Source organism: Vombatus ursinus, unplaced genomic scaffold (genome assembly GCF_900497805.2).
Source record: "Vombatus ursinus unplaced genomic scaffold, bare-nosed wombat genome assembly UNPS02014807.1, whole genome shotgun sequence".
In the NCBI taxonomy this organism is placed as follows: Eukaryota; Metazoa; Chordata; class Mammalia; order Diprotodontia; family Vombatidae; genus Vombatus; species Vombatus ursinus.
Window position 1 is genome coordinate 48,644,058 of NW_020954585.1, and position 27,033 is coordinate 48,671,090.

At 36.5% G+C, this 27,033-nt stretch overlaps 1 protein-coding gene across 3 annotated transcripts in view; it reads right to left on the minus strand.

Annotated features, from left to right (window-relative positions):
- The window catches only part of SDK1 (sidekick cell adhesion molecule 1), a 1,114,226-nt gene that overhangs the window by 319,031 nt on the left and 768,162 nt on the right, over positions 1-27,033 (minus strand). For all 3 annotated transcript variants that reach the window (XM_027874762.1, XM_027874760.1, XM_027874761.1), the window contains exons 10-14: positions 25,392-25,586; positions 19,237-19,353; positions 17,062-17,229; positions 14,820-14,922; positions 10,541-10,717 (exon numbers count right to left, since the gene is read on the minus strand). In XM_027874762.1, coding sequence (XP_027730563.1) covers positions 10,541-10,717; positions 14,820-14,922; positions 17,062-17,229; positions 19,237-19,353; positions 25,392-25,586 — 760 coding nt within the window. The remainder of the gene's footprint in view (positions 1-10,540; positions 10,718-14,819; positions 14,923-17,061; positions 17,230-19,236; positions 19,354-25,391; positions 25,587-27,033) is intronic.

Genomic DNA, 27,033 nt, shown 5'->3' on the forward strand with positions numbered 1-27,033 from the left:
TCTATCTATCTATCTATCTATCTATCTATCTATCTATCTATCTATCTGTCTATCTATCTATCTATCTTCATAGGATTAGGTATCCAGGATTTCAATCCCCTAATTTTTACAAATTTAGAAATTGCTTCAGAAAGGTTAAGTGAATTACCCAGAGCCATACAATTAGTAAGAGCCTGAGGTGGATTCCAACCCAACCACTACATATTCCCTCTTAAAAACTCCAAACAACAAAACAAAACAAAAAAAAAACTCCAAACAGAAGAAACACAAGAAAATTTACTAAGTATAAGAATCAGATAGGATTATTTAGTGAATTGATTTTTTTTCATGTTTCCAGGATATTGTTTAAAAAAAAAAGAAATTGGGTGATGAGTATAAGAAAAAGCAGAAAGAAATCAACAAGTGACAAAAAAGATTTAAGAAACAAAAAAAGTTAAAGGAATCTTAATAATTCAGAAATCAAAGGAATAAAAACTAAATTAATATTCCATGGCCTAGATCCCCTAGAAGCAAATCTCTATATTTAAGGGGAGGGGATAACAAAATGGAAAGTTGTTCAAGATGGTTGGGGGCCAGGGGAAGGTCAGAGGAAAACCCTTATTTGTGCATCCACTATCTACCTATCTATCTATTTGTTTATCTATATATATTGATATGAATGGGAGGATATTCAAATTAGATAAGGAGGATAATTATGAAGGAAGATTAACTAAAGAAAAGCTCCTTGGAAAAGGGCGCCATAGAAGAATGTTTCTTATACTAAGAGCTTGGGAAAAAGAGAGGTAAGATTTTGAACCACATAATTATCTGTATAGGGGAAAGTAAGATTCAAAGTGGAGGAGGAATTTTAAAATAAAATTTAAAAGGCAAAAGGTAAAGCAACAATTTAAGGTAATTCAAGTAATTTGAGATAACAGCTAAAAGGGAAGGAATGGGGGAGTCTCTGAAGCCGATGAGCATCAAAATAATGTAAGCAAAATTAAGTGAAAAGACCAGATGTTTATTTTAAAAGGGAGGTAAAGATCAGAACAAAAGAAATAAATGGAGAAAAAAATAATGGTCTCAAGTCATCAAGAAGAGGTTAAAACTGCATCCAATATATTTTATTTTAGAAGTTCAGAAAGCAGGTATTATGTACTAAATTTTAGTGTATTAATATCCATGTTCAAAATAACTAACCTAATAATTTTGGCACGTAGTGGGGAAGCTTCAGTAATGTGAAACAACTTATTCCTCAAAGATGCCAGAAAAATGAAGTGTTAGTCTATATTAAGATGTATGCATGTAGCATAGAAAGAGTTCTGATTTTGAACCAGGAGACTTGGCGATGAATCACGGCTCTGACGCTTCTTGGCTCTGTGGTGATAAGAAAGTCACTTACCCTCTCTGATCCTTGTTTTCTCCATCTCTAAATTGGGAAGAGAATAATACTTGCACTACTTCTCTCATGGAGTTGTTGTTGGGAAAGCACTTTGTAAATCTTAAAATACTATATACATGTCAATTGTGATTTGTTATATAATGAATCTACTTCAGCTAGGCATTCTGCCAAAAAAAATCCAAAAGGAGATAAAAGACTGGGAGAAATACTCATAGAAAGAATGATATACAAAAACATGGTGACAAATGAACAAGGTTTAAGAGAAAAATGTTAGAAAAAATTTCCCAGCATTGAGTTAGTTTGCACCTGTTAGAGAGAAATAGAAAAAAAATATGCCATAAATGATACCATAATATAAAATTAACTGAAATGACTTATTTATGAAGGAGAACAGACCAGGTGAGTTTAAGAGAAACATTTTTGAAAAAGGCTCAAGAGAAAGTAATTGGTAAAATTGTAGTTGAAGGTGAATTGCTATGGCAGGGGCAATCAAACAAATTATTTCTATATAAAAAGCTTGCCCCTTTAACTCAAAAAAGATGACTTGGTCAAACCTATCTTCTATGTCTTCACTCTGAAGATGACGGGTCAACTTAAAGCCCTGATAACTTTCAAAAAACTACTAAATTGCTTAGCCTTTATTACGGCTTTGTCAGGAGTGGTTTTATTGAGAGATGTCTTTACCTTTTCTAATCCCCCTTAAGGGTCAGGGCTTTTCAGTAAGGCTTATAATTTAGGTTTTTGCTAAACTCCATATGCATAGGAATTGCTCTTTGAGTCCATAAGACAAGGTGAAATCTTACATGGGCCTATAAGCAACATATCAATTAATCAAGAATATTTATTTAGTACTTGGGTATGCTCAGTACTATGCCAAGTGCTGTGGGAAATAAAGAAAAAGCATATGCTGTCAAAGTCCCTTACAAACAGAAGCTTACAAACTAACCAGGAAGATAAGACTAAAATAATCACGGAATATTCAAGCACTAAATTGTGTGGTGGTACCTATAAGCAAATCTACAACCAAGACTTCTTGCATCTTGGACAAATTCAGTTGGAGGTTAGGGGGTGAAACAGAGTAGGGCAGAGTATAGTCTGCACATGGGCACAAGTATGTTGAGAGGGGTGAGTCAGTCCCCTTGATGTAGCATCATGTACCCCTAAAGGGGGATGGAAAAAAGAATGACATTAAGAGACTGAACTCTGAGAGTGGGGTGGCCTTGAAGTAGTTGTGACACACTGTGGCTTTCTGTAGGACCATGAAGTGAGGTACAGGGATGTTAGTTACTGCAAGAAAGAAACAGTCTATTTCTAAATATCTGCTCCTGGGGCAAAGCCGTGGTCATGTCATATTAATAACAGCTCTAACTATAAGTATGCTATAATGTAATAATTTGGAATTACTGAAATCTCTCCTTCCAGAGAGATAACTAAAGATGGTCAACCTCAAATTTCCCTTTCTCTTCTCACTGAGGCAAAATATTCACACTCATTACAATCCTCCAATGACAGGCCTGTTTAGATAATATGAAAATTTGGGTGAAAGGATCTGTATGGAAAGTCCTTTCATTTGTTTTCAGTTCGTATATCAGTTGTAATTTTTATGCTCCATCTCCCTTTAGAAATTAAGTAATTTGCAGATGTTTGGTTCTGAGGCATACTGGAGAACTATCAGTTGCCACAGGTGAAATCTTAAATAACAAATGTTATCAGACTTCTCATTATAAGGACAAAAAAAAATTCTACTGTAATATAAAATTTCTGTTTTTAGCCACCTGTGAAATGATATATTTTCTTCTCTTGAGTCTTCATTTGTAGTTTAAAAAGAAATGGAACAAAATAAGATTATCATAAGTTTGTATAGCTAGTGGTATCAGAGATTTTATAGGTTCAACCCCCTAATTTTATAGATAAGGAAACTGAGGCTCAGAGAATTGGATTTGAATCCAGTTCTGATTTCTGAGCCAGTGAGTGCTCTTTCTGCTTTAAAAGGACAGCCTCATCATAAACATGTACTATGAACCCCCAAATAAAGAATAGGCTCATGCAAACTTTTCCTTCCTTGAAAGAAAGCATTCCTCAGGCTTGCACAGAGTTAATGTCCTATGACTCTCTGTGAGCATGTCCTACCATCCCAACCCATGGGCTACACCTATGAAAACCTCCCGATGTCAATATGTCACAACTTATGCTTATATCATGTAGTCTGATACCCCAAAGGGAGTATAGGTATTCTCTTTGTTGAACCAACACATAATTTGGTTATTGGCCTGTCACATTTATGCCTTTATAATTATAAGTTACTTGACCATTACTGTGTCATCTTGCACAAACACACATGTATATATGTGAATATGTGTGCATATATCTGGACATATATTATACGTTTATATGTATATATGTATTTTGTTGTTCAGTTTTTTCAGTCATGTCTGACCCTTCATAACTCTTTTTATTTGGGGGGAGGGGTTCTTGGCAGAGATACTAGAGTGGTTTGCTATTTCCTTCTCCAGCTCATTTTACAGGTGGGAAAACTGAAGCAAACAAGGTTAAATGACTTGCTCAGGGTCACACAGCTAGTCTGAGATCAGATTTGAATTAGGGTCTTCCTGACTCTAGGGCCGGCACTCTATCCACTGTGCCACCTTGCATATGTGTGTATGTAGGTATGTATATGCAGATTTGTTATTGCATCAGTGTAAGCAGATCTGTGTATGAAATTCTGTCTTTCAATGAAGATCTACACCTGCTCTGCAACCTACATTCTTAGAGTTTTCATGGGTTACTGAAATAACCTCTTACCTGATAGGTATCGAAGGTGGGGTTTGAACCTAGGTCTTCTTGACTCTGAAGCTAATCTTCTGTCTGCTATGCCATGTTGCTCTTCACATTTGAGGTACTTAATAAATGTTTATTGAATTGAATGGCATACTCCCCATGTATCACTCCATGGGGTGAGGGTTAGTTCTCAGGTACTTTTATACTATCAGCTTATGGAGGCCTGGACTTCAGACAGGAAGAGGGCCAGTTATTATGCTCCTGTCCTTGTCCCACCCAGGTTTTTTACTTTTTTGTACTCCCTATACTGGCTCTGTATTCTCTGGGTGGAACAGAATCACAGTTGTGGCCCTACAAAAAACAAGCTGGGGTTGACTGACCTCTAGAACCCAGAGATCATGGCCAGTTACATGAGCAACTCGAACTATGCATTTCAGACATGCCAATATTCTGGTTCAGTCTGGGTTTTGTTGTAGTTGTTATTGTTTTAACATTCTTTCTGCTGCCACCAGCAGTTGTATCTCTTTGTATGTCAACCTGACCTGTCATGACTCTTGCTCACTCCTTATCCAGACGCTGTGTAAGTTCCCACTGAAGAAAGGAAACACTTTCCGTTGTTATCCCTTTCCACTATTTCTGCCTTTGGCCTCCCAGCTACCTCTGGAAAAAAAAAAAAAGGAATTCTGGTTGGGCTCTACCTTGTCCATCCATGCTGCATTACTCAGGCCGTTTCACCTCTGTGGTCAGGACACTGAGGCCCCAAAGATGCTAGAATGACAAGCCCTTTCCGTACCTTTCTGTGGTCATGACCTTTCCCTCACATAGCTTCAAGGTGCATGTTTCCTGAACAGACTTGGAACAAAGCATTTGTTGACACCAGAGAAGACTTGAAAAGCAGGTGCCCTTCACTTGAAAGGTGTAATCTAGGGATTATGCGGAACTCACTCTAGCACAAAGAGCCCTGGCTTTGAACTTGAACAAGTGAAGCTCAAATATGACCTGCCACTTATGAGCCATGTGACTCTGAGCTTCAGGTTCTTCCTTTATAATAGGTAGGTAAGAATACTAGCATGACCACCTCAAAGAGGTGACAAGGGACTGAGGAATGAATCACTTATGAGGAAAGGAATGCGTAAACCTCAAAGTCGTGGAGAAACATGGGTGATAATTAATTACTGTCCACAGGAAGCTTTGATCTTTTCATTTAACATGATGACTTATTATAACATAATTATCAATATTATGAAGTTTCCCTCTTAGATACAAGACTGCATTTCCCTCCCTCCCTTCTTGTCAGAGAGAGTACAAGGAGTGTGGAACCCTGCATATATAGGTGGACTTGATCGATGTGTTTGTTAGTTTGGATAAACTGTTTTTTTTAATCTTCCTCTCTTCCTAAATTTTTTATTAAAGAGTTTCTAAGTAGAGGATTAGGAATAGATTTATTTGAAGATGATAGAAAAGATATCAACAAAAAATTTTTATGTCCTCCTTGAACCCTTCTCCATGCTGAGCTGACTACCCTCCCAGTCCTTTGGAAGGACAAGTAAGAGGGAAATAATAAAACTCTGTTGGGTTACAGAGGAGGGGAATCTCATCCCCAGAAACTGTGATGTTTAAAGTGTTAGGTTGATGGAAAAAACTAAAACTCACATTCAAACCTCCCTGTATGTCTTCTCACTGGCTTGACTCTTCCTGAGTTCCCCACCACCACTACCACCTCATTCTTTCTTCTTTTCGTCTTCAAAGATTTTGCTCCTTTCAATGTTCTCCACTACTTCCCTCCTCCCCTACCAGTCTTCTAGGTTCCTAAAATCCTTTACATTTGCAAAGCTTCACCAGCTTCTCTGGGTTCATAAGGACTCACAGGTCACTACATCTATCACAATTATTTACCTAACGGCCAAACTAGTTCATAATATCCGGGTTCATTACATATTCAGTTATAATGGCATCAATACCTGCACCAAGAAGGAAGGATGAACCATTTCTTAACACCATACATGAATGGAGAATAGGGTTACTAGTATCTTTGATGTAGGCAAAACAAACACAATGATAAGTCAACATATTTCCTGCTTTTTAAAAAAAGGATACTTTTGTTACTTTGTAAAATAATGTCTATATTAAAGTAGTTTTAAGCTGAGGAAAAATAGCAAGAGGAAATAATTTTCGAGGTACTTTAGAAGGATGCCATTCTATGTGTAAGTTCTTCTCAGGTCTGAAATAGGAGATCTTTATTCCTTGTTATTTTCTGAACAACTTCAGCATTTTATACTTGAGTAGATTGTGGAAATGTTAGTCATTACTTAGATAATGCATGGGAAAGTACTATGAACAGTAAAAATTGCTATTATTATTATTATCATTCCTGATACAGGTTGGTTTCAACTGGATTTGGCCCCCCAAAAAAATACCCTCAGCCTTCTCATTTTATTCGTGTTTGGGAACACAGAGGATTTATTAACCTTGTAGCACATTAAAGGGGATGATGTCACTGTTGTTTTCCAAATCACTCCACTAAATTGATTAGCATCTCAAATTTGTAAATATTTCTGTATTTAGAGATGAAGTATTTTAGCAATAAAAAGTCTATATTTTTTAGAAACAAACATTTACTAAAAATGTATTTTGCTTAGAAGAAATTGAATAAGCAAATAGTAGGGAGGGTATGTAAAACAGTTGAACATAAAAATATTACTGAGGAAAAGAATGCATTACATTGAAAGTATGCAATTTTGCTTCTGCTGACAGAGTATTTATGAAATGCTAACACTTATTCATTTGATATCAATGACAGATGATCTGAGATTGTACCAAGGTAGTTTTTTTAATGAATAACACAAAACATTATGTAAACTTACTGCTTATGCTCTAAGATATTAACGTAATGGAGAGAAATTCCTAAAGAAGAAGTTGGAAGTAAAATACAGGAGATAGGGTAATAGCTGTGAAAAGAGTAGTCCACTATGAGAAGTATTAGTATGCTGTGGGCGAATGCAAAAAATAGAAAGTACCAATGACAAGTGAGAGTGAAACAGAGTTTAGAAAAGGAGTCAATTATTTTAGTAAATGGAAAGGAAAATGTTCCTACTTTTGGTAAAAAGGTGACCCTACAGGGAATGGGCGTTGGTGAGTAAAATGGCAAGTGGACACTTTGGTGGAGAGAACAAGCAGAAAAGTTTCTGATCCAGGGCATCAGAGCATTTTTCTTCCCCAAAGCTTGAGACAATTAATAGCAACAAACAATAAAACATCACCTCTAACATTTATGTAGTGATTTAAGGTTTGTAAAATACTTTACACATATTATCTTATTCGATTCTCATATCAGTCCTTTATGGTAGATGCTATTAGTATTCTCACTTTACAGATGAGGAAACCGAAGTAGAATGAAGTTAAGTAACTTGCCCAGAGCCACACACTTAGGAAGCATTTGAGACAGCTTTGGCATGTGTTTCCCTATAACAGACAGACTGAATTTCATGATCATTTAGTTGGGAATCCCTATAAATGACAGACAGACTTTAACATTATCATTGAAAAAGGCAATACAATATATTTTTTTAATTAAAAAAAACAGTAATGTAGATAGTTGGTGTGGCAGAATGGTAGTGTCAGGAACATTGGATCAGGACCCAAACCATACAATTTATTCGTGAAATGCAGATGTTAATACTCATACAGTCCTTCTCAAAGAGTTGCTGAGAGGAGTATGCATTCTATAAATGAAGTTCCATAGAAATGTGAATTCTTCTTATTGCTATTACTAGTTGTATGATAATGGTCAAGTTATTTCGTTTCTCTGAGCCTTAGTTTCCTCATGTATAAAATGGAGATAAAAAGGCTTGTATCCCCTACTTCTTAAGATTGTCACTGCAGTTAGGTGGCACATTGGTTCTGGGTCTGGAGTCAGGAAGATTCATCTTTCTGAGTTTAAATCCGGCCTCAGATTCTTACTAGCTGTGTGACCCTGGGCAAGTCACGTAACTCCATTTGCCTCAGTTTCCTTATCTGTAAAATGAGCTAGAGAGAGAAATGGCAAGATACTTTAGTATCTTTGCCAAGAAAACCCTAAATGGAGTCACAAAGAGTCATACACAACTGAAAAATAACTGAACAACAACAGAGTTCTTACTAAGAAGGCTCTTTGTGAATTTTGAAGTTCTACATAAATGTCAGTTAACAGTTGCTACTGTTAGGACCATCAGAATGATGGAGAGCAGTTGGAAGATGCCTGTAACATCTTTGTACATCTCACATACACCTTGAATGAGAAGGGAAGATGCTTTTTATTGTAAGATCATTCTGTATGGAATTCTTTTCTGATTCAAGGCCTAGCAGAGTCCAGTAAGACTTGTCTTTTTACAAAGGCTTTTCCTAATGGGGTGGCATTTAAAAATTGAGAGGTGATGGTTTATAATATGCAATTTTGTTTACTGCTGTCCTAATTGCTGCAATGCTATGCTTCATCTACTTTCATGTTTTAATTTTGTACTTGTGCCCTGAAGCAATTGCTAGGAGGGTACAGTTTGAAAAAAAAAAGTTAATAAATTAATAAATGGCAGAAGAATAAAGGCCTGTACTGGGTATTTAAGATTTATGCCCTAGAAATAGAGGCTTACAGTGAGAGGAAAGGGGAGGGGAGGAACTAACAAGAAGAAATTGATCAATAGATCTATAATCAATAAACAAGTCAACTGAACTAATAGTAAAACTTTTCAAACATTTCTTTAAATCGCTTAAGAACCCTTTGTTAAGTATATGGATACTCGGCACAATTGATGGACTATCAATGCTAATCCAGGACACTATGAATCAATCTACCTTATCTATCTCTTAAGCACACATTAGGTGCCTACTATATGCCAAGCATTTTATAAGCACCTGGGGATACAAATACAAAAAATGAAATAAATATTAGTTCATATGTATATATTTATATAACATAGTCTTATGTTACATATACATATATATATACATACATATACATATATATGTGTGTATTAGTTTTTAGGGCAGCACATTAGCACTAGGGGACCACAAAAAGATTCAGGAAGAAGGGAATATTTGAACTACATCTTAAAACATGAGAGGGACTTTATGAAGCAGAGGTGAGGGGGCTATATACTGATTAGAAGGCAGTTGGGTGGCTCAGTGGATAGAGTGTTGGGTCTGGTGTCAGGAAGACCCAAATTTCAATCTAGCCTCAGATACTCACTAGTTGTGTGACCTTGGACAACTCACTTAAGCTCTGTTTGCTTTAATCTGCTAGAAGAGGAAATGGCAAATCACTCCAGTATCTTTGCCAAGAAAACTCCATGGACAGTATTGGTGTGCTATGGTCCACAGGGTCACAAGGAATTGGACATGACTGAATGGCAACAAAATGTTACTGACTAGTGGCACTTGGGATGTTCAATGCGAAGGCATGGAGATGAGAGATAGGAAGGTTACGAACAGAGAGAAGGCCAGTTTGACTGGCCTACAGAGTACAGGAGAGAATATAATGTACAATGAGGCTGGAAAGATAGGTTGGGGCCAGGTTGTTACAGGGCTTTAAAAGATAAATGAAGGATTCTACCTCCATATCTTTCTGTATGTATATTTGTATATGTTTGTGTGTATGTGTGTTCATGAGTACATGTATATGTATATATGTATACAAATATGTTTATATTTTTTAATTAACTTATTTCCTACCTCTGCCCCCAGCAACCTTCTCACCCTGGAGAGCCCATCATCCCTGTGACCCCCTCCTCTAATCAGTGAATTCCTATGTGGGGCTACCATTTAAAGAAGTCCCCCCGGCCATCCCTGCTCACTTCTCTCTTAGATTTTCTGAACTTTTACATACTGCATCTCCCTCCCCTCCCCAGCCTCCTCCTTTTCCTCCAGCTTTGTCTCATGGGAATGTAAGCTCCTTGAGGACAGGAATTGCCTTTTTTTCCTTGTATCTATATTCTCAGTGTTTAGCCTAGTGTCTGGCACATAGCAAGCTCTCAATTAATGCTGTATTGGTCTGCTGTCAGTCAGTCTGTAAGGAAGCCATGGAAGTCGATTGAGTTGGAGTGTCACATAGACAGATTTGCACTTCAGTAAAATAACCTTGGCAATGGTGCATAAGATGGGGGGGAGTAGTGACAGACTTGCAGCAGAGGTAGGGAGACCCATTTGGACTCTGTTGAAATAATCTAATAACTGTATGAGAGAGAAGGGGTCTGATGTAAGAAATGTTATGAAAGTAGAAAAAGCAAGATTTGGCAATTAATTGTACATGTCGGGGAGAAGTATAAAACTAAGTGTTCAAAATAACCATTGTATATAATAATGCATATCATTAGACAAGAATTAACAAAGCATAATAGATATAATGCTCACATCACTTCCAAGCGAGCCATTCTCGAATCATTCCCTCCATCAGAAATAACCTCACAGGTGTAGTCACCAATGTCACCTGACCACGTCTGACTAATGAGAAGGGAACCATCTTTTTCTACCACAATTCTAGAACTTGTAGCTGGATTTATGATGATGTTGTCCTTCTTCCAAACATATCTGTGGGTGAAAATGTTTCAAAATACTAATTAGGTCAAACAAAAATCCAACTACAAAACAGTGGTTTGAAAGACTGGATAAAAACCAGGAGCTGTTTTTATAATTATCACCATAAATTATCAAAGTAAATTCAAAGATTGTAAAGGACAAAATCAAACAAACAAACAAAACAAAAATACCCCCAAACAAAATTACAAACCTGAGGACACAAAAATTATATTGCATCTGGTCTTCTATTTCAAAAACAGAAGTGAAAAAAGTCATGAGAGCAACCAGGTACCCCAAAGTGCAAAACTATAACTCAACTGGTCTGACCTGGGATGACTTCTTGAAAAAGCAGATTAATCTTTAGGAAAGGCCACATAAAATACTGTGGATAATTGGGGGGAAAAAAATCACCCAAAAAGAATTATATAAGTCTTGAAGAAAAAAAAATCACATCTCTTAAACCTGCTTTCCTTAAAATCTAACCATTATAGCAAATTGTCCTTAAAATTACATTTCCTTCTCTTTTAATCTTTATCTATGGCAATTTTAGCACATTTCCTTTTCAAATATAGAGTCAATTAAGAGCCTGTCCAGTCTTCAGATCTCTATGGGTAGAGACCAATATGCATTGCCGCATGTGATGAAAGTGCTGTTTTTACTTTTCAAAATTAATTGATTTGATTTCCAAAATATGCTCCATCCTTTAAAGTTTTAACATGCACAGAGCCCAGACATTTACAAAACTACTTATCTGAAATTACCCTGAGACATAATGGGCCTGATTCTACCCGAAAGAAATGAGTAAATTGCTCCTCTGGGGAGGAGCTTTCACTTATACCAGTAACTATGGTATTGGAATAAATTAGTTCCTCCAGTGCAATGCAAACTAGTAGCAAGAAAACATTAATGGATACCCAAAGTGGCTAATTTTCTTCCTTCTCATTCATAGGATCAAGCTGGGTATGTTTAATCGCATCCAAAAAGCTAAAATAATGTCCTGAAAATCAAAGGGAATTTTCTGCTAACTTTCAGACAAGCAGAAAGACAGACTTAGCCATCCTTACTACTTTCTGAAATCACACCAAAAACCATTTTAAAATAATTTAATCTTTTTCTTTTCCTGATGCACATTTCTAATAGAGTCTCTCAGCTTCTTCAGAGTAATTTTAAGCTTCCTCCATCTCCCCCTTTGTGATTTCCAACATTTTTAACCATTTTAAATCTAAATTTGATTCATGGTAATATTTTTTATTTTAGTAAAAACTGGAGATGGGCAGGCAAAACAAATGAGTAATTTTGTCATATGGTCATTTTGTTGTATTTGTTCAATTGTCTCATTTGTTCCTCTAGCTAGCTGAGTTCCTGTTTCTTTAAATGTAAGAATCAGAGAAACACTTCACTTCTATGGTCCAAAATTTTTGTTAGCCTTTCTGGCCATTTTATAACTCAAACAGGGCATTTAATTGCAAAGAGGAATACAGAATCTTGGTTTTATTCATTTTACTACCTATCGTAAGAGAAAATGTGACATGGCATATAGAGGACCAGCTTGGAAATCAAGAAAACCACAGTTCAAGTCCTGTTTATGACATGGACGAGCCATTCAATGTCTCAGCACTCCAGATAATTGTCCAAGATCATAAGCTGCCAAGGAGTTGCTCGTCTTCATTGGTTGAAGACATTTCTTTTTTCTTTTAGTGTATTTTATATTTTTTTCAATTAAAAAGCATTTTTCATTCTCTCCAATCTTCCTAAATTAGAAAGAAAAAGAAATAAAAACAAAACTCTTCTAACAAATTTGTGTAACAAAACAAATTCATAAATTGGCTATGTCCAAAAATATATGTCTTGTTCTGCACCTAAAGTCCATCAGCTTTGTACCATAAAGTGAGTAGCATGCTCCATCATCAGTCCTCTGGAATCATGTTTGTTTATTGCATTGATCAAAGTTCTTAAGTCTCTCAAAGTTATTTTTCTCATAATGCCGTTATTTCATAAATTGTTTTCTTGGTTGTTCTCACTTCACTCTGTATCAGTTCATACCAGTCTTCCCTGGTTTCTCTGAAATGATCCTTTTCATCATTTCTTATACACACAAGTATTCTATTACATTCACATACCATAATTTGTTCAGTGACAGTTCTTTGACACTACAAAAATAGCTGCTAAAAATATTTTTCCTACATAAGTGTCCTTTTCAATGTTCTTTGATCTCTTTTGGGAAGGAGTGGTATTGCTGAGTCCAATGGTATGCATAGCTTGGTAACTTTTTGGACATAGTTCCAAATTGCTCCCCAGAATGTCTGGACCAATTCACAGTTCCACGTTTCATACAGTAATTAGCCTATTTATTGTGGCTCCTCCAACAATTGTCATGTTCTTTTTGGGGGTTGACTTTGACAATCTTATGAGTTTGAGGTTGAACCTCAAAGTTGCTTCAATTTTCACTTCTCCAATTTTTGGTGATTTGGAAGATTTTTTCACATGATTATTGGTAGCTTGGATTTCTTACTTTGAAAACTGCCTGTTCAGCACATTAATGAACTGTTGGTAGAGATATGACTTCACTCAGTCTTTCTTTTTTTTTTAAAAAAAAATTCAATTTTACTTTATTTCAGTTGTTTTCTCTCTGTCTTCTCCATCACCCATTGAGAAGGCAAGAAATATAATAACCATTATGCACATGAAGTTATACAAAACATTTTTACATTGGTCATTTTCTGAAAAAATAAAAAGGAAAAAAGAAAAATAAAAAAATATGTTTCAATCTACACTCTGAGTCCATCAGTTCTCTATCTGGAGGTGGATAGCATTTTTCATTATGATTCCTTTGGAATTATGGTGAATCATTTTAATTCAGAGTTACTAAATTCTTCACAGTTGATTATCTTTGTAATGTTGTTACTGTATAAATTGTCCTTCTGGTTTTTCTCACTTTACTTTGCATCAGTTCATATATTTTCCCAGGTTTTTCAGATCACATTCATATGCCATAACTTGCTCAGCCATTCCCCAGTTGATGGGCATTCAGTCTTTCTAGAAAGCAACATAGACTAATGGATGAGTTGTAGGACTTAAGGTCAGGAATAGCTAGGTTTGAATCCTGCTTCGAATATTTTACCAACTCCATCACCCTAGAAAAATCAACTTTGACAGCTTTAATTTCTTCATGTGTAAAATGGGGGCAATAACTTATCTTGTAGTGTCATTATGAAAATGTAATAGAATAATGAATGTAAAGTGTTTGGGGAGCCACAAAGTGCTATAGACATGCCGGCAATTATCAGATGCTTTCTGAAGTAAGGGCAGATTGAAAAAAAAGTTTCATAATAATTTTTTAGAAATTATTTTCAAGGCTGCCCCAACAACATAAAACCATTAGGAAGGTCTGTTTTTACTTTTCAAATTATAAAAGTAGTTGCTTACAGTGGAGAAAAGCTTTCTATGGGTAACTATTTGTTTTAATCATTGGACTTTTTTCACCAAGATCATCAAATTTTCAGTCACTACAATCCCAGTGTGAATTTAAAGAAAGATGAAAAACTCCCTATGCCTTGATTCAAGCTTCAAGTCATCTAGTTGAAGTTTTTAAATGCCTTTTGTTGTAAATTCATTAGAGAACTGTGATCTCCTTTCTTCCAACTTTCCAGACCTTTCCTCCCCTCATTTTGCTATGAAATATTCCTAGGAGTGCAAGGAGACTCTTCCTGGGCATTCCATAGTCCCAGAGCAAACATTTCTGAAATCCTATTCGATCCCTCTGGATTTTTCTCTCATTAACTATCAGCCTCTGACAAGTCCGTTTTACAGATAGTGTATTAACCTTGGCAGCAAAATCATGAAAAGCTGTATTGGAGTCATGAAGTGGAACATAGCTCACTGTAAATAATACATAAGGCTGAAGGAGAAAATAGGATTTGGGTGATTAATGATACAGCCTACAACCTTAAGATACAGCAATCAGGGGTCTATAACTATGATCGAGGTTCCTGGAATTCTTCTTCATCTAAGGACTTAATTTTACATACCTACAGAATATTTAAAAAACAATATGCAGACAAAAAACCACAAACACAAAAACAAACAAACACCAAGATCAGTGGACTATACTAACCTGACAGGAATTCTAGGGTCATGAATTGCTCCGCAGTGCAGAGTGGCTGTAGTTCCCTTAATAACAATTCGGTCCTCAGGAGGGTAGACAATAAAAGTACGATCTAAAAGAAACACAAGTCACAACTCAGACAAGATTACAAGAGAGTTTCCACCTCCAGGAGTAATGAGCTGGTTATCTGGCATTGAGAGTTCTAAGTTCTGTCTTATGTAGGCAAAAAAAAAAAAAAAAAAAAAAAGGATAAATGGAAGATCTCAGATTGTTCCCCAGAAATGAAAGCAGATCATTACAATTGAATCATAGAGCTAATGAATTTTAGAACTTCAAGAGACCTGAGAGTGCTACCAATACCACAACATTAAAGTAAGTTGCATGCATAAGTCAAAAAGGGATAGATCATGGCAAATTAATCTTGGCCCTTTATACATTAGCATATATGTATTAAAGATCCTGTGCAAATGTATTTGTGTAGTTACACTGTCAATTATAAACCTACATATTATAGTGAACAGAGTTCTGGCCTTGGTATCAGGAAGAACTGGGTTCAAATCCTACCTACGACATTTACAAGATGTATGAGATGGATGGTCATTGGATTAGAGGTCTTCTGGGGTGCCTTCTGGCTCTAAATTCATGATCCAATGATCTTTTAAATTCTTGTCATTTTATAATGTATTTTCATTATGAGGACACCCATAACACCTATTTGCTCATGTAAAATATATATGGAAATGCCACACAAATTTTTGAGATGACCACAAGGCTAAATTTCACAAAGAAAGATGAATAGTTCCAGTAAATCTCCTGATCTGTTGTTTATGAGAATTCCAACTTCATGGTCTCAGCTTTAACTTTTTATTTTTTTTTGTTAAGGGGTTAAGTGACTTGCTTAGGACAGCACAGATAATAATTGTCAGAGGAAGAGGCGGGGCTTGAACCCAAGTCAACTCTTTAGCCAATATGTCATACTGCCTACACAACTTAACTTTCATAAGGAATCAGATGTGGGTTAGAGATGAATATGTGGAACAGCTATCAAAGAGAAGGAAGACTGGCTCTATTAGCATGAAGAATAGGCTAATTAAGCAGTAGGGAGGTCCCAGGGAGTAAGTTAGCATTTGATTCTGAGAGATTTTATTTTACTGTATACCTATACAGTATTTTTAAAATGGAAAAGGAGAGTAGCAGTCAAACAAGCTTCATACAAAATGTAATGGACTATTTTTTAAAGTGATCCCTTAAATAAGTCACAAAGTAAGTTAAACCAATGTGAAATAAATCACAATTCAGCTTTTTAAAGAAATGGATTAGAGTTTTAAAAATATTTGTAGAATCATAGAAGGAGCTGAAAGGGACCTCAGTGATCATGTAGTCCAACCTCCTTATTTTTCAAATGAGAAAGACTGAGGCTATAAGAGGTTAAGTAATTTGTCTAAGGTAAGCCAGGTAACATGGCTTATACAGATCTGGAATCCAGGTTCTCTGACTTGAATCCAATGTTCTGTTCATGCAAATTAAAAGTCACTTGAACAGTATGGCTATTTCTATGAACAATATTGTGAGGTGATTTGTCTTCTGTTTCCTATTAAAAAAGGAATTTTGGAGTATATGTGCTTGGACTGCCAGAATAAAGTATAGATACTATGTATAAAATACCAAATCTAAAGAATGGAATGATTTTGGGTTATACACTCTTGCTCTTGTAGACTTAAAATCATTTTGAGCTCCAGAAGAGACAATATGGACAGACAAGAGCTAAAGATGAGTGCTCTTATAATAATTACAGGGAGCTGGTTTTTTGGCTTAGAATCAAGAAACAACAGCTTCATTATTTTTCTATATTACAAAAGTATCTTATTTGATAATTAGTTGCATAATGAAGAATTTTTTCAAGTATTTTAATTCTTAATTTAGTTTTCTTTGGTGACTACTGCTCTCAGATTAACCAACAAATCAATTTTGTGTCTTGGTGTGACAGTATGGATAACATTCCTTCTCCATAGATGTTTCATTAAATTTGTGTGTGTGTGTGTGTGTGTGTGTGTGTGTGTGTATTCTATTTTTCAGAATCTGAAAAATTCAAGTAATTACTCAATATATTTTATTAAATTAGTTGTAAAAATAACCATTTTCTTTTGATCAAATGAGAAAGGCCAAGGGCATAATAATATTTCCTAAGTAAAAATGACACCCTGATTAAGCTGTGATTAATGGAAGATTTCACATAAAGTGTTATCCATACTCCACACAGTCAGCATGGCAAATGCATTTAGAGATCCTTCAGAGTTGACTGCATAGCAGGTGTAGTTGCCAGCATCCTGGAGAAAGACTGGGGTTATCTGCAGGCCTCCAGACTCAAGAAGGATAAATCTGGGAATCTGAACAGAGCCACTGGCCAAAATCTGTTTCCCTGAAAAATGACAGAGAAAAGAAGTGAGCATAAGTCAGCCACTACACTTCTAAAATACAGTTACATTTATTGTAACAAAATTCATAGAGCCATCATGTCTCTGAAAGAGATCTTCTCAAGCTGAAAAGATATCTAGATTTGGTGAATGCTTGCTAGTCTGCTCTAGGGTATATTTAAATTAACTAACTCAGTGTCTCCCATTTTAAAAAGTAAGTTAGATACACTTTTAGAAGCTTTAGTAACTCTTTCCAGCCACTAAAAACTCAATTTAGGAAATTAATAGATTACCTCAAATGCTCTTCCTAAATGCAGTACTTACATTGGGTGCTTAGTAAACATTGAATGACTCAACAAATATTAGTCAATAAAGAACCAAAAGAATGTCTGCTCTAACCTTCACAATATACAAATTAAAAGGACAGGAATCCCAGGTTCCTTTTAAGTCTTATTAAGGCTTATCAACATTAAACCCTGTGCCCATTTTCCATAATACTAGCCATTGAGCTACAGTTTCCAAATGGTTGTCCCTCTGAAAGTGGAGCTTGAAAGAATTAATGTAGCTGCCATAAGTGTCTAAGTTATGCTCATACATAGCTCAACACACATTATTAGTTAATCCATATCCATTCATTCAATTTAACAAGTATTTATTGAGCACTTTCTCTAGTAAGCAAATCAATGAATCAATCAAAAAAGATTTATTGATCAAGTACAAGTAATTCATTGAGTACATAAGAAATGATCAATAAACAGTTTTATATTCAAAATTATATTAGTTGATAAGCACGTAATGTAGGCCTTACTTTATCACAACAATCTTTACACTGAAGACTAGATTTAACAAAATTGACACTAATAAGGATCAACATAATCTTACAGTAGAGATGTATTCACCATTTGTTTCTCTTTTACCCACATATACTCACATGGGAAAGAAATATTTATGGTGAGACATCTGTGTCTGTGATTTCATTATGATAGGGAATCCTGCTTTCATAAACTCTATAGATATAGATTTGCAACTTCTCTGTAACTTATGGTCTTAGAGAATTGCTTGGGGAACTGGGAGGTTAAGTGACTTCTACAGATAATACATGGCTGTATGACCTGAATCCAGGTCTTCCTGACTCCAAGGTCAGCCCCCTATCCGCTATGGTACAGTAACTCTCCCTCTTTCTTTCTCTCCTCCCCCTTTCCCCAACAATGAATAAAAAAAAAATGAATGAATGAATTAGTAAATAGATATGACTAGATACATTAAAAATAAATATATCTCCCCCTTTTTCTCCACTTTCGTATATATGTGTACGTATTATGTATATTTTTCCTTTCTCTATGTGTATATATAAACATACACATACATATTACTAAAATTTAAATGTATGAGAAGAAAAAAGAATTCGCCTGACTTCATAGAATCATAGAACATTGTTGTTGGTAGGGGTCTTATATAAAATATCTAGTTTTCTTTTTCTTTCTTTTTCCTTCTATGAAGAAACAACATGGCTCAGCGAGTAGAAAATGGGCTTCCAAATCAGGAAGGCCTGGGTTAAAATTTTACCCCTTTCACATGTGAGTTCTGTGATCCTGGGCAAGTCACTTAACACGTGAGTTTCCCAGGCCCTCCATGACTCTAAGTTAGAGAGGAGTTTCTGATCTGTTATCAGTAGAGAGGGTTTCCACCACTTGGGTTCTCTACACTGATGAAATCACAGCCAGACCCATTCCCATAACACCACTACCCTTATCCCCACTTCCACCCTCCAAAAATGGTTCAAAAGAACTCCAAGTGTACGAGTAGATTGCCTAAGGTCAACGTCCATTAACTGTTCATTAAAAGCTTCCTTATCCAAACTATGAGGTGTTTGGATAAAGCAGAAAGAGGGTCAATGAAGAGGACAGCCCATTTCCTAAGAGGTTTACAACCTAGGATGATCATATTTATGTGGAATGGTTATATCTCAATAGGGTCTAGACTCAAACCCCAGCACAAATACAAACACATACCTCTTCTCCATGTGATAGCAGGCTTTGGAGCTCCTGAAACTTCACAGGTGAGCACTGCTGTCATTCCATCTGTCACAGTGGTATCCACTGGATGCTGAATAAAAGTTGGGGCGATATCTGAAAACAAAAGTGAAATCAGGAAACCCCCTTTAAAGGTATTCAAGGTACTAACATGGAGAATTTCACACCAATTTTTATAGAATGAATCCAAGAAATAGGTACCACCATTTAAAAAAAAAAAGAAAAGAAAACTTTGCAGAAGCAACTGTAACCTTTGATTATCCTAGGATAAACTCCAAGGAACTGCTTGACTTTGTTTATTGCTTAAGTGAAAATAAAACCTCATGGTCCTCATAGACAGGTAAATGAGACATCACAGGATGTATAAGAATAATTTAAAATAAATGTAAAAGAGAAAAGGAAAAAAATTTTTATTTAGATAAATTGAACAAGTTGCTTTCATCTTCTTAAAAAGCTAAGGAGACAAAGTTTACTTTTAAAAGTAAATGTGACCCTTGAACAAATGAGATTCATAAAATATCAGAGGTAGGAGAGACCGTCATCCACTCTTGATTTTATAGCTGGAGAAACTAAGGTCTAAAGAGGCTTGACTCAAGATCAATTGGCACGCTTAATAGAAGAACAGAGACTAGACCCTAGGACTCCTGATTCATAATTCAGCTTTTTCCTCTATATAATAAGCTCTCTTTTATATAGAATCCTTTTCAGATACTCATATAATAACAGCTAGCTGGTGCAGTGGATACAAAGCTGGACTTGGTCAATAAGACCTGAGTTCAAATCTTACTTTACTCCATGTTGGACCCTAGGCAACTCAATCATTCTCATCTTCATTTTCCTCATCTATAAAATGAAGAAAATAATAGCTGCTACCTCATAGGGTTGTTGTGAGGATGAAATGAGACCATATATGTGAACCACTTTGCAAGCTTAAAGCACTATAGAAATGCTAGCAATTATTATTAACTGTTCCTATTATTTCACATGATTGAAGGGTTGTGATATGGAAGAGAGGCCAGACTTGTTTTTCTTAGTCTCAGAGGGCAGAAGTAAGAAGTATGGGTAGGAGTTACAAGAAGGTAATTTTTTATTTTATTTTATTTTATTTTGCTTCTTGGTGAGGCAATCCGGGTTAAGTGACTTGCCCAGGGTCACATAGCTAGTAAGGGCCTGGAGTGAGGCTGGATTTGAACTCGGGTTCTCCTGACTCCAAGGACAGAGCTCTATCCACCACGCCACCTAGCTGCCCCAAGAAGGTAATTTTTTGCGTAACATAAGCTTTCCTTCCCACCCTCTTCACATTCCAGTGATGCTATGATGCTAAGAGTCACGGTCTTCCACAAGCTCCAAAGACTCAAAACTGCAGGTGACCCCAAAACCTAGTGGAGGCAGGTAAATGTAAGTAGGCTGTAGTCCAATATCAGCAAAGGTGATTCATGCAGAAGTGTGGTGCCAACATGACATCAACCAGGAAATGGATGATCAAGGAAGGAGGGGGCTGCTCACATAGCAATGCCAAGTCTGACACTGGTATCCATGGAATGCTGAAAGACCCTCTAGGGCATTGGGGGATGCTTTATGGAAGATGTATAGGAGAACATGGACAGGAATAGAACAAAACAAAAAGGTATAGATGCATGGTAATCTACACCATTGGAGGGTATACCCACAACAAGGAGATCAAAGACCCATTGAAGTATGAAGCATAGTTTTTTAAGAAACAGAAATATGACAAATGATTTGAAGAAGGAGATTTAAACAAAAAGCAACTTTTTGAAAGATGTCACAGTCCTTTACAAATTCAGTCCAACTCCTATACATTCTCTACTAATAGTATTATGCTCTAATATTTTTCCTTCTTACACAGAAGCCAACCTTGGCACAGTAGCCTATTTACAGCCACCATGGATTTCTCTTCATTGCCTTTTTGATCATTTGTAAGCCTGATTCTTCAGGGACTGTGGTATTTCATGATTTAAAGTCATAAAACATTATAAAAAAATACTGGCATAAAAGAGATGGGTGTTGTATTAGATACCTGGGATTGTTGGAAATACTGCACAGTTTCCCAAATGCCACCCGGTCAACTTTCCTCCTATTGAATTCTGAGATTAGCTTATTCTCTATCTGCACTGCTCACCAATGACAAATGGGCTGATAAACTAAATCACTGGCTACCCAACCAGTTGCATGCTGTAATCCAGGTGACAGGTATTCTATTTACTGGACGGATTTTAACCTAATGTCTTTTGTGTGGTTATATGTTTTGCTAAAGAGGCCATATCACCCACTCACAAGAGCTCTTGGGGACCTCATCATCTACAGGCTTTCCTTTTCCCTAAACACATCGTAACTACATTCATCTTCTCACCAAGCATTTATTACATGCCTGTTATCTGCCAGGCACCGTGCTAGACTCTGGGAATATAATGATTATACCCTCAAGAAGTTCATATTCTGCTGGAAAGCAGCAACACAGAATTACAGTCATTGATAGATCTGGAGCTGGAAGGATCCTCAGAGGCCAACTGGCTCAACTCCATCATTTTATAGATGAGAAAACTGAACACCTTTGAGGCGAAGGGACTTGCTCAAAGTCACACATGTAGTAAGCATCAGAGGCAGGATTGGAAAACAGATCTTCTGGCTCCAGACCCAGCATTCTTCCCATTGTGCCACGCTGAACAGAGATAAACAAATATAAACTACAAAGAAAGTAATTTCTGATTGGGGAAGAGAGTAGCAACTGGGGGGATCAGGAAAGGCCTCTTATATGAGATGAACTTGAAGGAAGTTAGGAATTGTATAAAGTGGAGAAGGGAATACACTCCAGTCAACTGAGACAATCTGTGCAAATGAATGGAGATGGGAGTTGAAATGCCATTTCCATTCAGATATAATTGTGATATGTTGGATATAGCATAAATTCCTTAGTATTAAGAGCATTTTTCCTAATTGTAGGTAGGCCAGTTCAGTTGGAATGTAGAGTGCGTGAAGGAGAGTAATGTACAATAAACTTGGAAATGTTGACAAGCTTCTAGACTAGAGTGGAGGGATTTAAATGCAAGACAGAGGAATTTGTTTTTATTTTAAAGGCATCTGGGCAGCTAGGTGGCTCAGAGGATCGAGCACCAAGCCTGGAGTCAGGAAGACTCACTCAACTTCCTAAGTTCAAATCTGGCCTCAGATGTTTACTAGCTGTGTCACGCTTGGCAAGTCAGTCAACTGTTTGCCTCAGTTTCCTCATCTGTAAAATGAGCTAGAGGAGGAAATGGCAAACTACTCCTATATCTTTTGCCAAGAAAACTCCAAATGGGGTCATGAAGAGTTGGGCATGACTGAAAATGACTGAATAATAAAATCTGGTAGCTACTGGAGCCTCTGGAGGCAAAAAATGACATGATTGGACCTGTGCTTTAGGAATATCAATCTAGCAGCTGGAAAATGGATTAGAGATAAGAAAGACTGGAGGCAGAAAGACCATTTAGGAGGCTATCGTAGTAGTCTAAATGAGAGGTAATAAGGATCTGTGTTCATAGTAATGATCCCAAAGCACTGCAGGAACTTGAATATTGTTTGCATCATCTAAGGATGTTTATATTCAATAAGGTCTTAGTGAATGTTATGGCTATTTTGTTATAGTATAGTAATTTGAAAACTGTCCACTTAAATATGTTAGAAAAAAATCTACAACTTTTCTTTTTTGGGGGGTGGTGAAGAACTATTTTTATTCATGTATCTTGAGATCACAGGAGTCTAGGGGTTGGTGGGAAAAGAGTAATATTGAAGGAGGAGCTAAGGAAGAATAGAATTAACAGTAGGATCAGAAGATCATATATTTAGAGCTGGGTGGGATCTTAGATCCCATCTAGTCCAACCCCTTCCTTTAACAAATGAGGAACTGAGATCCAGAGAGGTTAAGGGACTTGTCTGGAGGGACAACCGTCTGAGGCTGGATTTGAACCTAGAAATCTTCCTGCCTCTAGGTTGAGCCTTCTCTCCACTAAATCAAATACCTGAGTGGAAGTAAACTATGAGGTTGTTGCTACTCACTCTTGCTTCCTTTCTCACTAGGAATGGAAGCCAACGGTAGGATTGGGGCGGTGTCATTGAGTGTATGGGCAGAAAATAGCTGAAGAGATTGTAATACCAAGGTCCAAGATCTACAGGTAAATCCTAGTTTGTTATAGGCATTATATGGGAGGCAAAGGAAACATGGTATGGACAGTAACTCTCAGTTAAAGAAAATATTAAAGAAATTGTACCATTCCATTCTCAAACCATGTTGGATAAATGGAAGAAATGTTATACTTATTTTAAGACTTTTCCTGAGAAGTTTTTATTTCCTCCTCCACATTCCACTTTACTTTTATTGCAGTAAGGTAGCCTGGGAAGCAGCATGATGCAGTGGAAAGAGGAGTCCAAGTGGAGGGAAAGGGGGAGGAAGAAGAAAGGTCTCCCGGGGCTTGTCTTTTAACCTCCTGAAACCTCCTTTTCTTCATTTGTGAAAGGATGATGTGATCATTACCTACTTCACGAGTGGTTTGGAAAACATTCTGTAAACTGTAGAGTCCTGTGTAAATGTGAGCGATTATGAGCAAGACAGAAATGTCAGCTATCAGATGGAGCATTTCTTTGTGCTGAATATGTTTTTCTTCACAATTGGTATGCCTTGCTTTAAGAAAATTCAAAGTGCAAAACATCGGAATTTAGGGGAAAAACATAAATTTCAGAGTCACTACCTGTTTATGAAAGATTACTATTTTATAAAAGGATTTAGGGCGGTTCATAGGTTCGTAGGCCTAGAGGTAGAAGGGGCCTCAGAGGCCATCTAGTTTAATGCCTTTATTTTACAGATTAAGAAACTGAGGCTCAGGGAAGTTAAGTGCTTTGTCCAAGGTCATACGGGTTATAAGTCTCATAAACCTAAATTTAAATGAGTTTACTTGCTAAGATTCAGGCTGTAACCCAAATTTCTAAGAATCTATCTACAGCTTAAATCTAGGTACACTTATGTTAGTATCTCATCTTCCAAACGGCAGTTTAAAAACTGACCTTTGGTCATCCTGGCGACCTTTAGTTTGCCAAAATTTAGTTTGCCATAATCAGTCAGTCAACAAAACTTTATGAAGTGCCTACTGTGTGCCAGGCACTGTGCTAAGCACTGGAGATATAAAAAAGAGGAAAAAGACAGTCCCTGCCTTCAAGAAGATCACAATCTAATGGGAGGTAATACTTACTCTGGTTTGTCTGAAAGACGTAGCCCTGAAACTCACAGCTTTAAGTATTTTTTTTTAACTCTCTTTGCAGTTAGGCAGCATAGTGGATAGAGTGCCGGGCCTAGAGTTAGGAGGACCTGAGTTCAAATGTAACTTCAGACACTTACTAGTTGTGTGACTCTAGGCAAGTCACTTAACACTCTTTGGCTCAGTTTTCTCATATATAAAATGAGCTGGAGAAGGAAACGGCAAACCATTCAACTGTCTTTGCCAAGAAAACCACAAATGGGGTCACAAAAAGTCAGACATGACTGAAATGGCTGAACAAAAAACAGAATTCTGTCCGAGGACATAATCAGCCGAGTATTTTGTTTCATGGGGCAAGAGCAAAAGGTATTATTCAATAATTACCAAGTTCTACTTCATTTTAGAAGGAAAATTTTAATATTATGAGAACTGAAGATAAACCCTTATGCTTCTATTTTTTTTTTCAAAGAAAATGTACCAAGGCATTTCAGTTAATATGATCACAAAAGAAATTCACAAAAGAACTATAACTGTTCAATAAAACTAAACTAGGGGATGGATATAAAAGAGAGAAAGAAGATCAAGAGACAAAGAATAAGACAGATATTTATTCATTATTAATCTTTCATTTCTTTCTAGCAAGATATTGAGGTTTTGAGGGGTTTTTTCCCTTTCCTTTTAAAAGGCTATTCACATAAATCGAGTGTGGTCAGTGCTGGAAAACTACAGAGTAGATAACGCCAATCTAAATTTATGTAACAAGTGTATCTTTTCATCTCCTCCAAAGCTATAATGACTATATGAGTGTTCAGCTGTCACATACTAAACTGACATGAGTCTAAAAGGGTGCATCACTACTGTTTGGTGTTCCTGACATCCCATACTTACTAGTTACATCCAGGTAGGTGTGTGTCTCTATTTCCCCACCTTCATTTCTTGCAAAGCACTGAAAGATACCAGAGTCATTGGGATGCAGCTTCTGGATTCGTAGACCTCCACTCACTAGCAATTTGTAACGAGAATTCCGGAGCTTGCTGATGGGAACAGAGTCCTTATACCATTCAAGATTAGGGATTGGGACTCCTGCATATGGAAAAAAGAATATTGAAGTTATTTTTAAAACAATATTTGCTATCAAGTATAAAAAAAAAAGTATAATCCTATGGAAAGAAAGAAACCACATTTCTGATCACATAAACTAATTCTTGATTATCTGTGCCAATAGAGGAGAGCAGTGGCTCAAATGATTTCCAATTTTAAATTTATTCATTAATTCAATAAACATTTATTAACTGCCTATCATGTGCAAGGCACTATACTAGGTACTGAGAAAGATACAAAGAAGAATCAGTGACAAATTGTGCCTAGTATGGGTCAGATAAAACAGGCACAAACATACCATGACACCAATAATATATGTATATAAGAATATTGCATAAGGAAAAAAATAATCTCACCCAGCTTCCAGGTGAAGTGAATGATACTGAAATCTAAGAGCAATTATTTCCAACAGTTTTAGTGACTGAAGTGTATTCTAGTATAGTGCAATAATTTGAAAATTGGTAATAAATATATAACATACATATGTGTCCGTTGCTTTTTTTCAAGGTACTATTTATTCATTTTCATGAAATCTTAAGACCCCCCTGAGGCAGGTGACTGAGAATTAGGGTGAAAGGGTAAAGTCCTTGAGTAGCAGTATTCCAAAGTTACATGCAGATAGGCATGTAACTAGGGGCAGCTGGGAGGCATAGTGGATAGAGCACTGGGCCTGGAGCAAAGAAGACTAGAGTTCAAAACCTGCCCCAGACACTAACTAGCTGCATGACACTGAACAAGTCACTTAAACCATGTTTGTCTCAGTTTCCTCAACTGCCACATGAGTATGACAACAGCATCTGTCTCCTACCATTGTTGTGAAGATCAAATGAGATAATATTTGTAAAGCACTTAGCATAGGGCCTGACACATCGTGGGCACTACATAAAGGCTCATTTTCTTTCCTTCCCTTTCTTTCTCGAAAAGTGTCAAAACAACTGAATAGATAAGTCTCAAAGAGTTTCCATGAAACACAAAAAGATAAGGACTTGTCCAGATTCATATAGTTAGTAAGTATCAGAGATAGGATTAGAAACCAAGTCTATTGACTCCAAGCCCCACACTCTTTGTGCTTTTCTATCCTACTTGTATTTATGGATAAAAGGCTACTAAACTATTAAAAGCTATTAAACTATTTAAAACAGATAATTTTTTTCACAAACTTGCCTTTCTACATATGCTTTATTCAGATTAACACTAAAATATGTTTGCATTTTCTGAGTACACTCTAGCTGAACATTGGAAAGAGGCATCTTAGGAGTCCATTGGTTGGGAGTGAAGCTAACAGTAGGACTGGAAGTTACCTGCAGATAACCCCTAAAATACCTGAGTGACCAGTAGCTAATGGGAATCATTTCTTCTTTTAAAAAAGCTGGAAGTTCTTTTATCTATCTATCTATCTATCTATCTATCTATCTATCTATCTATCTAT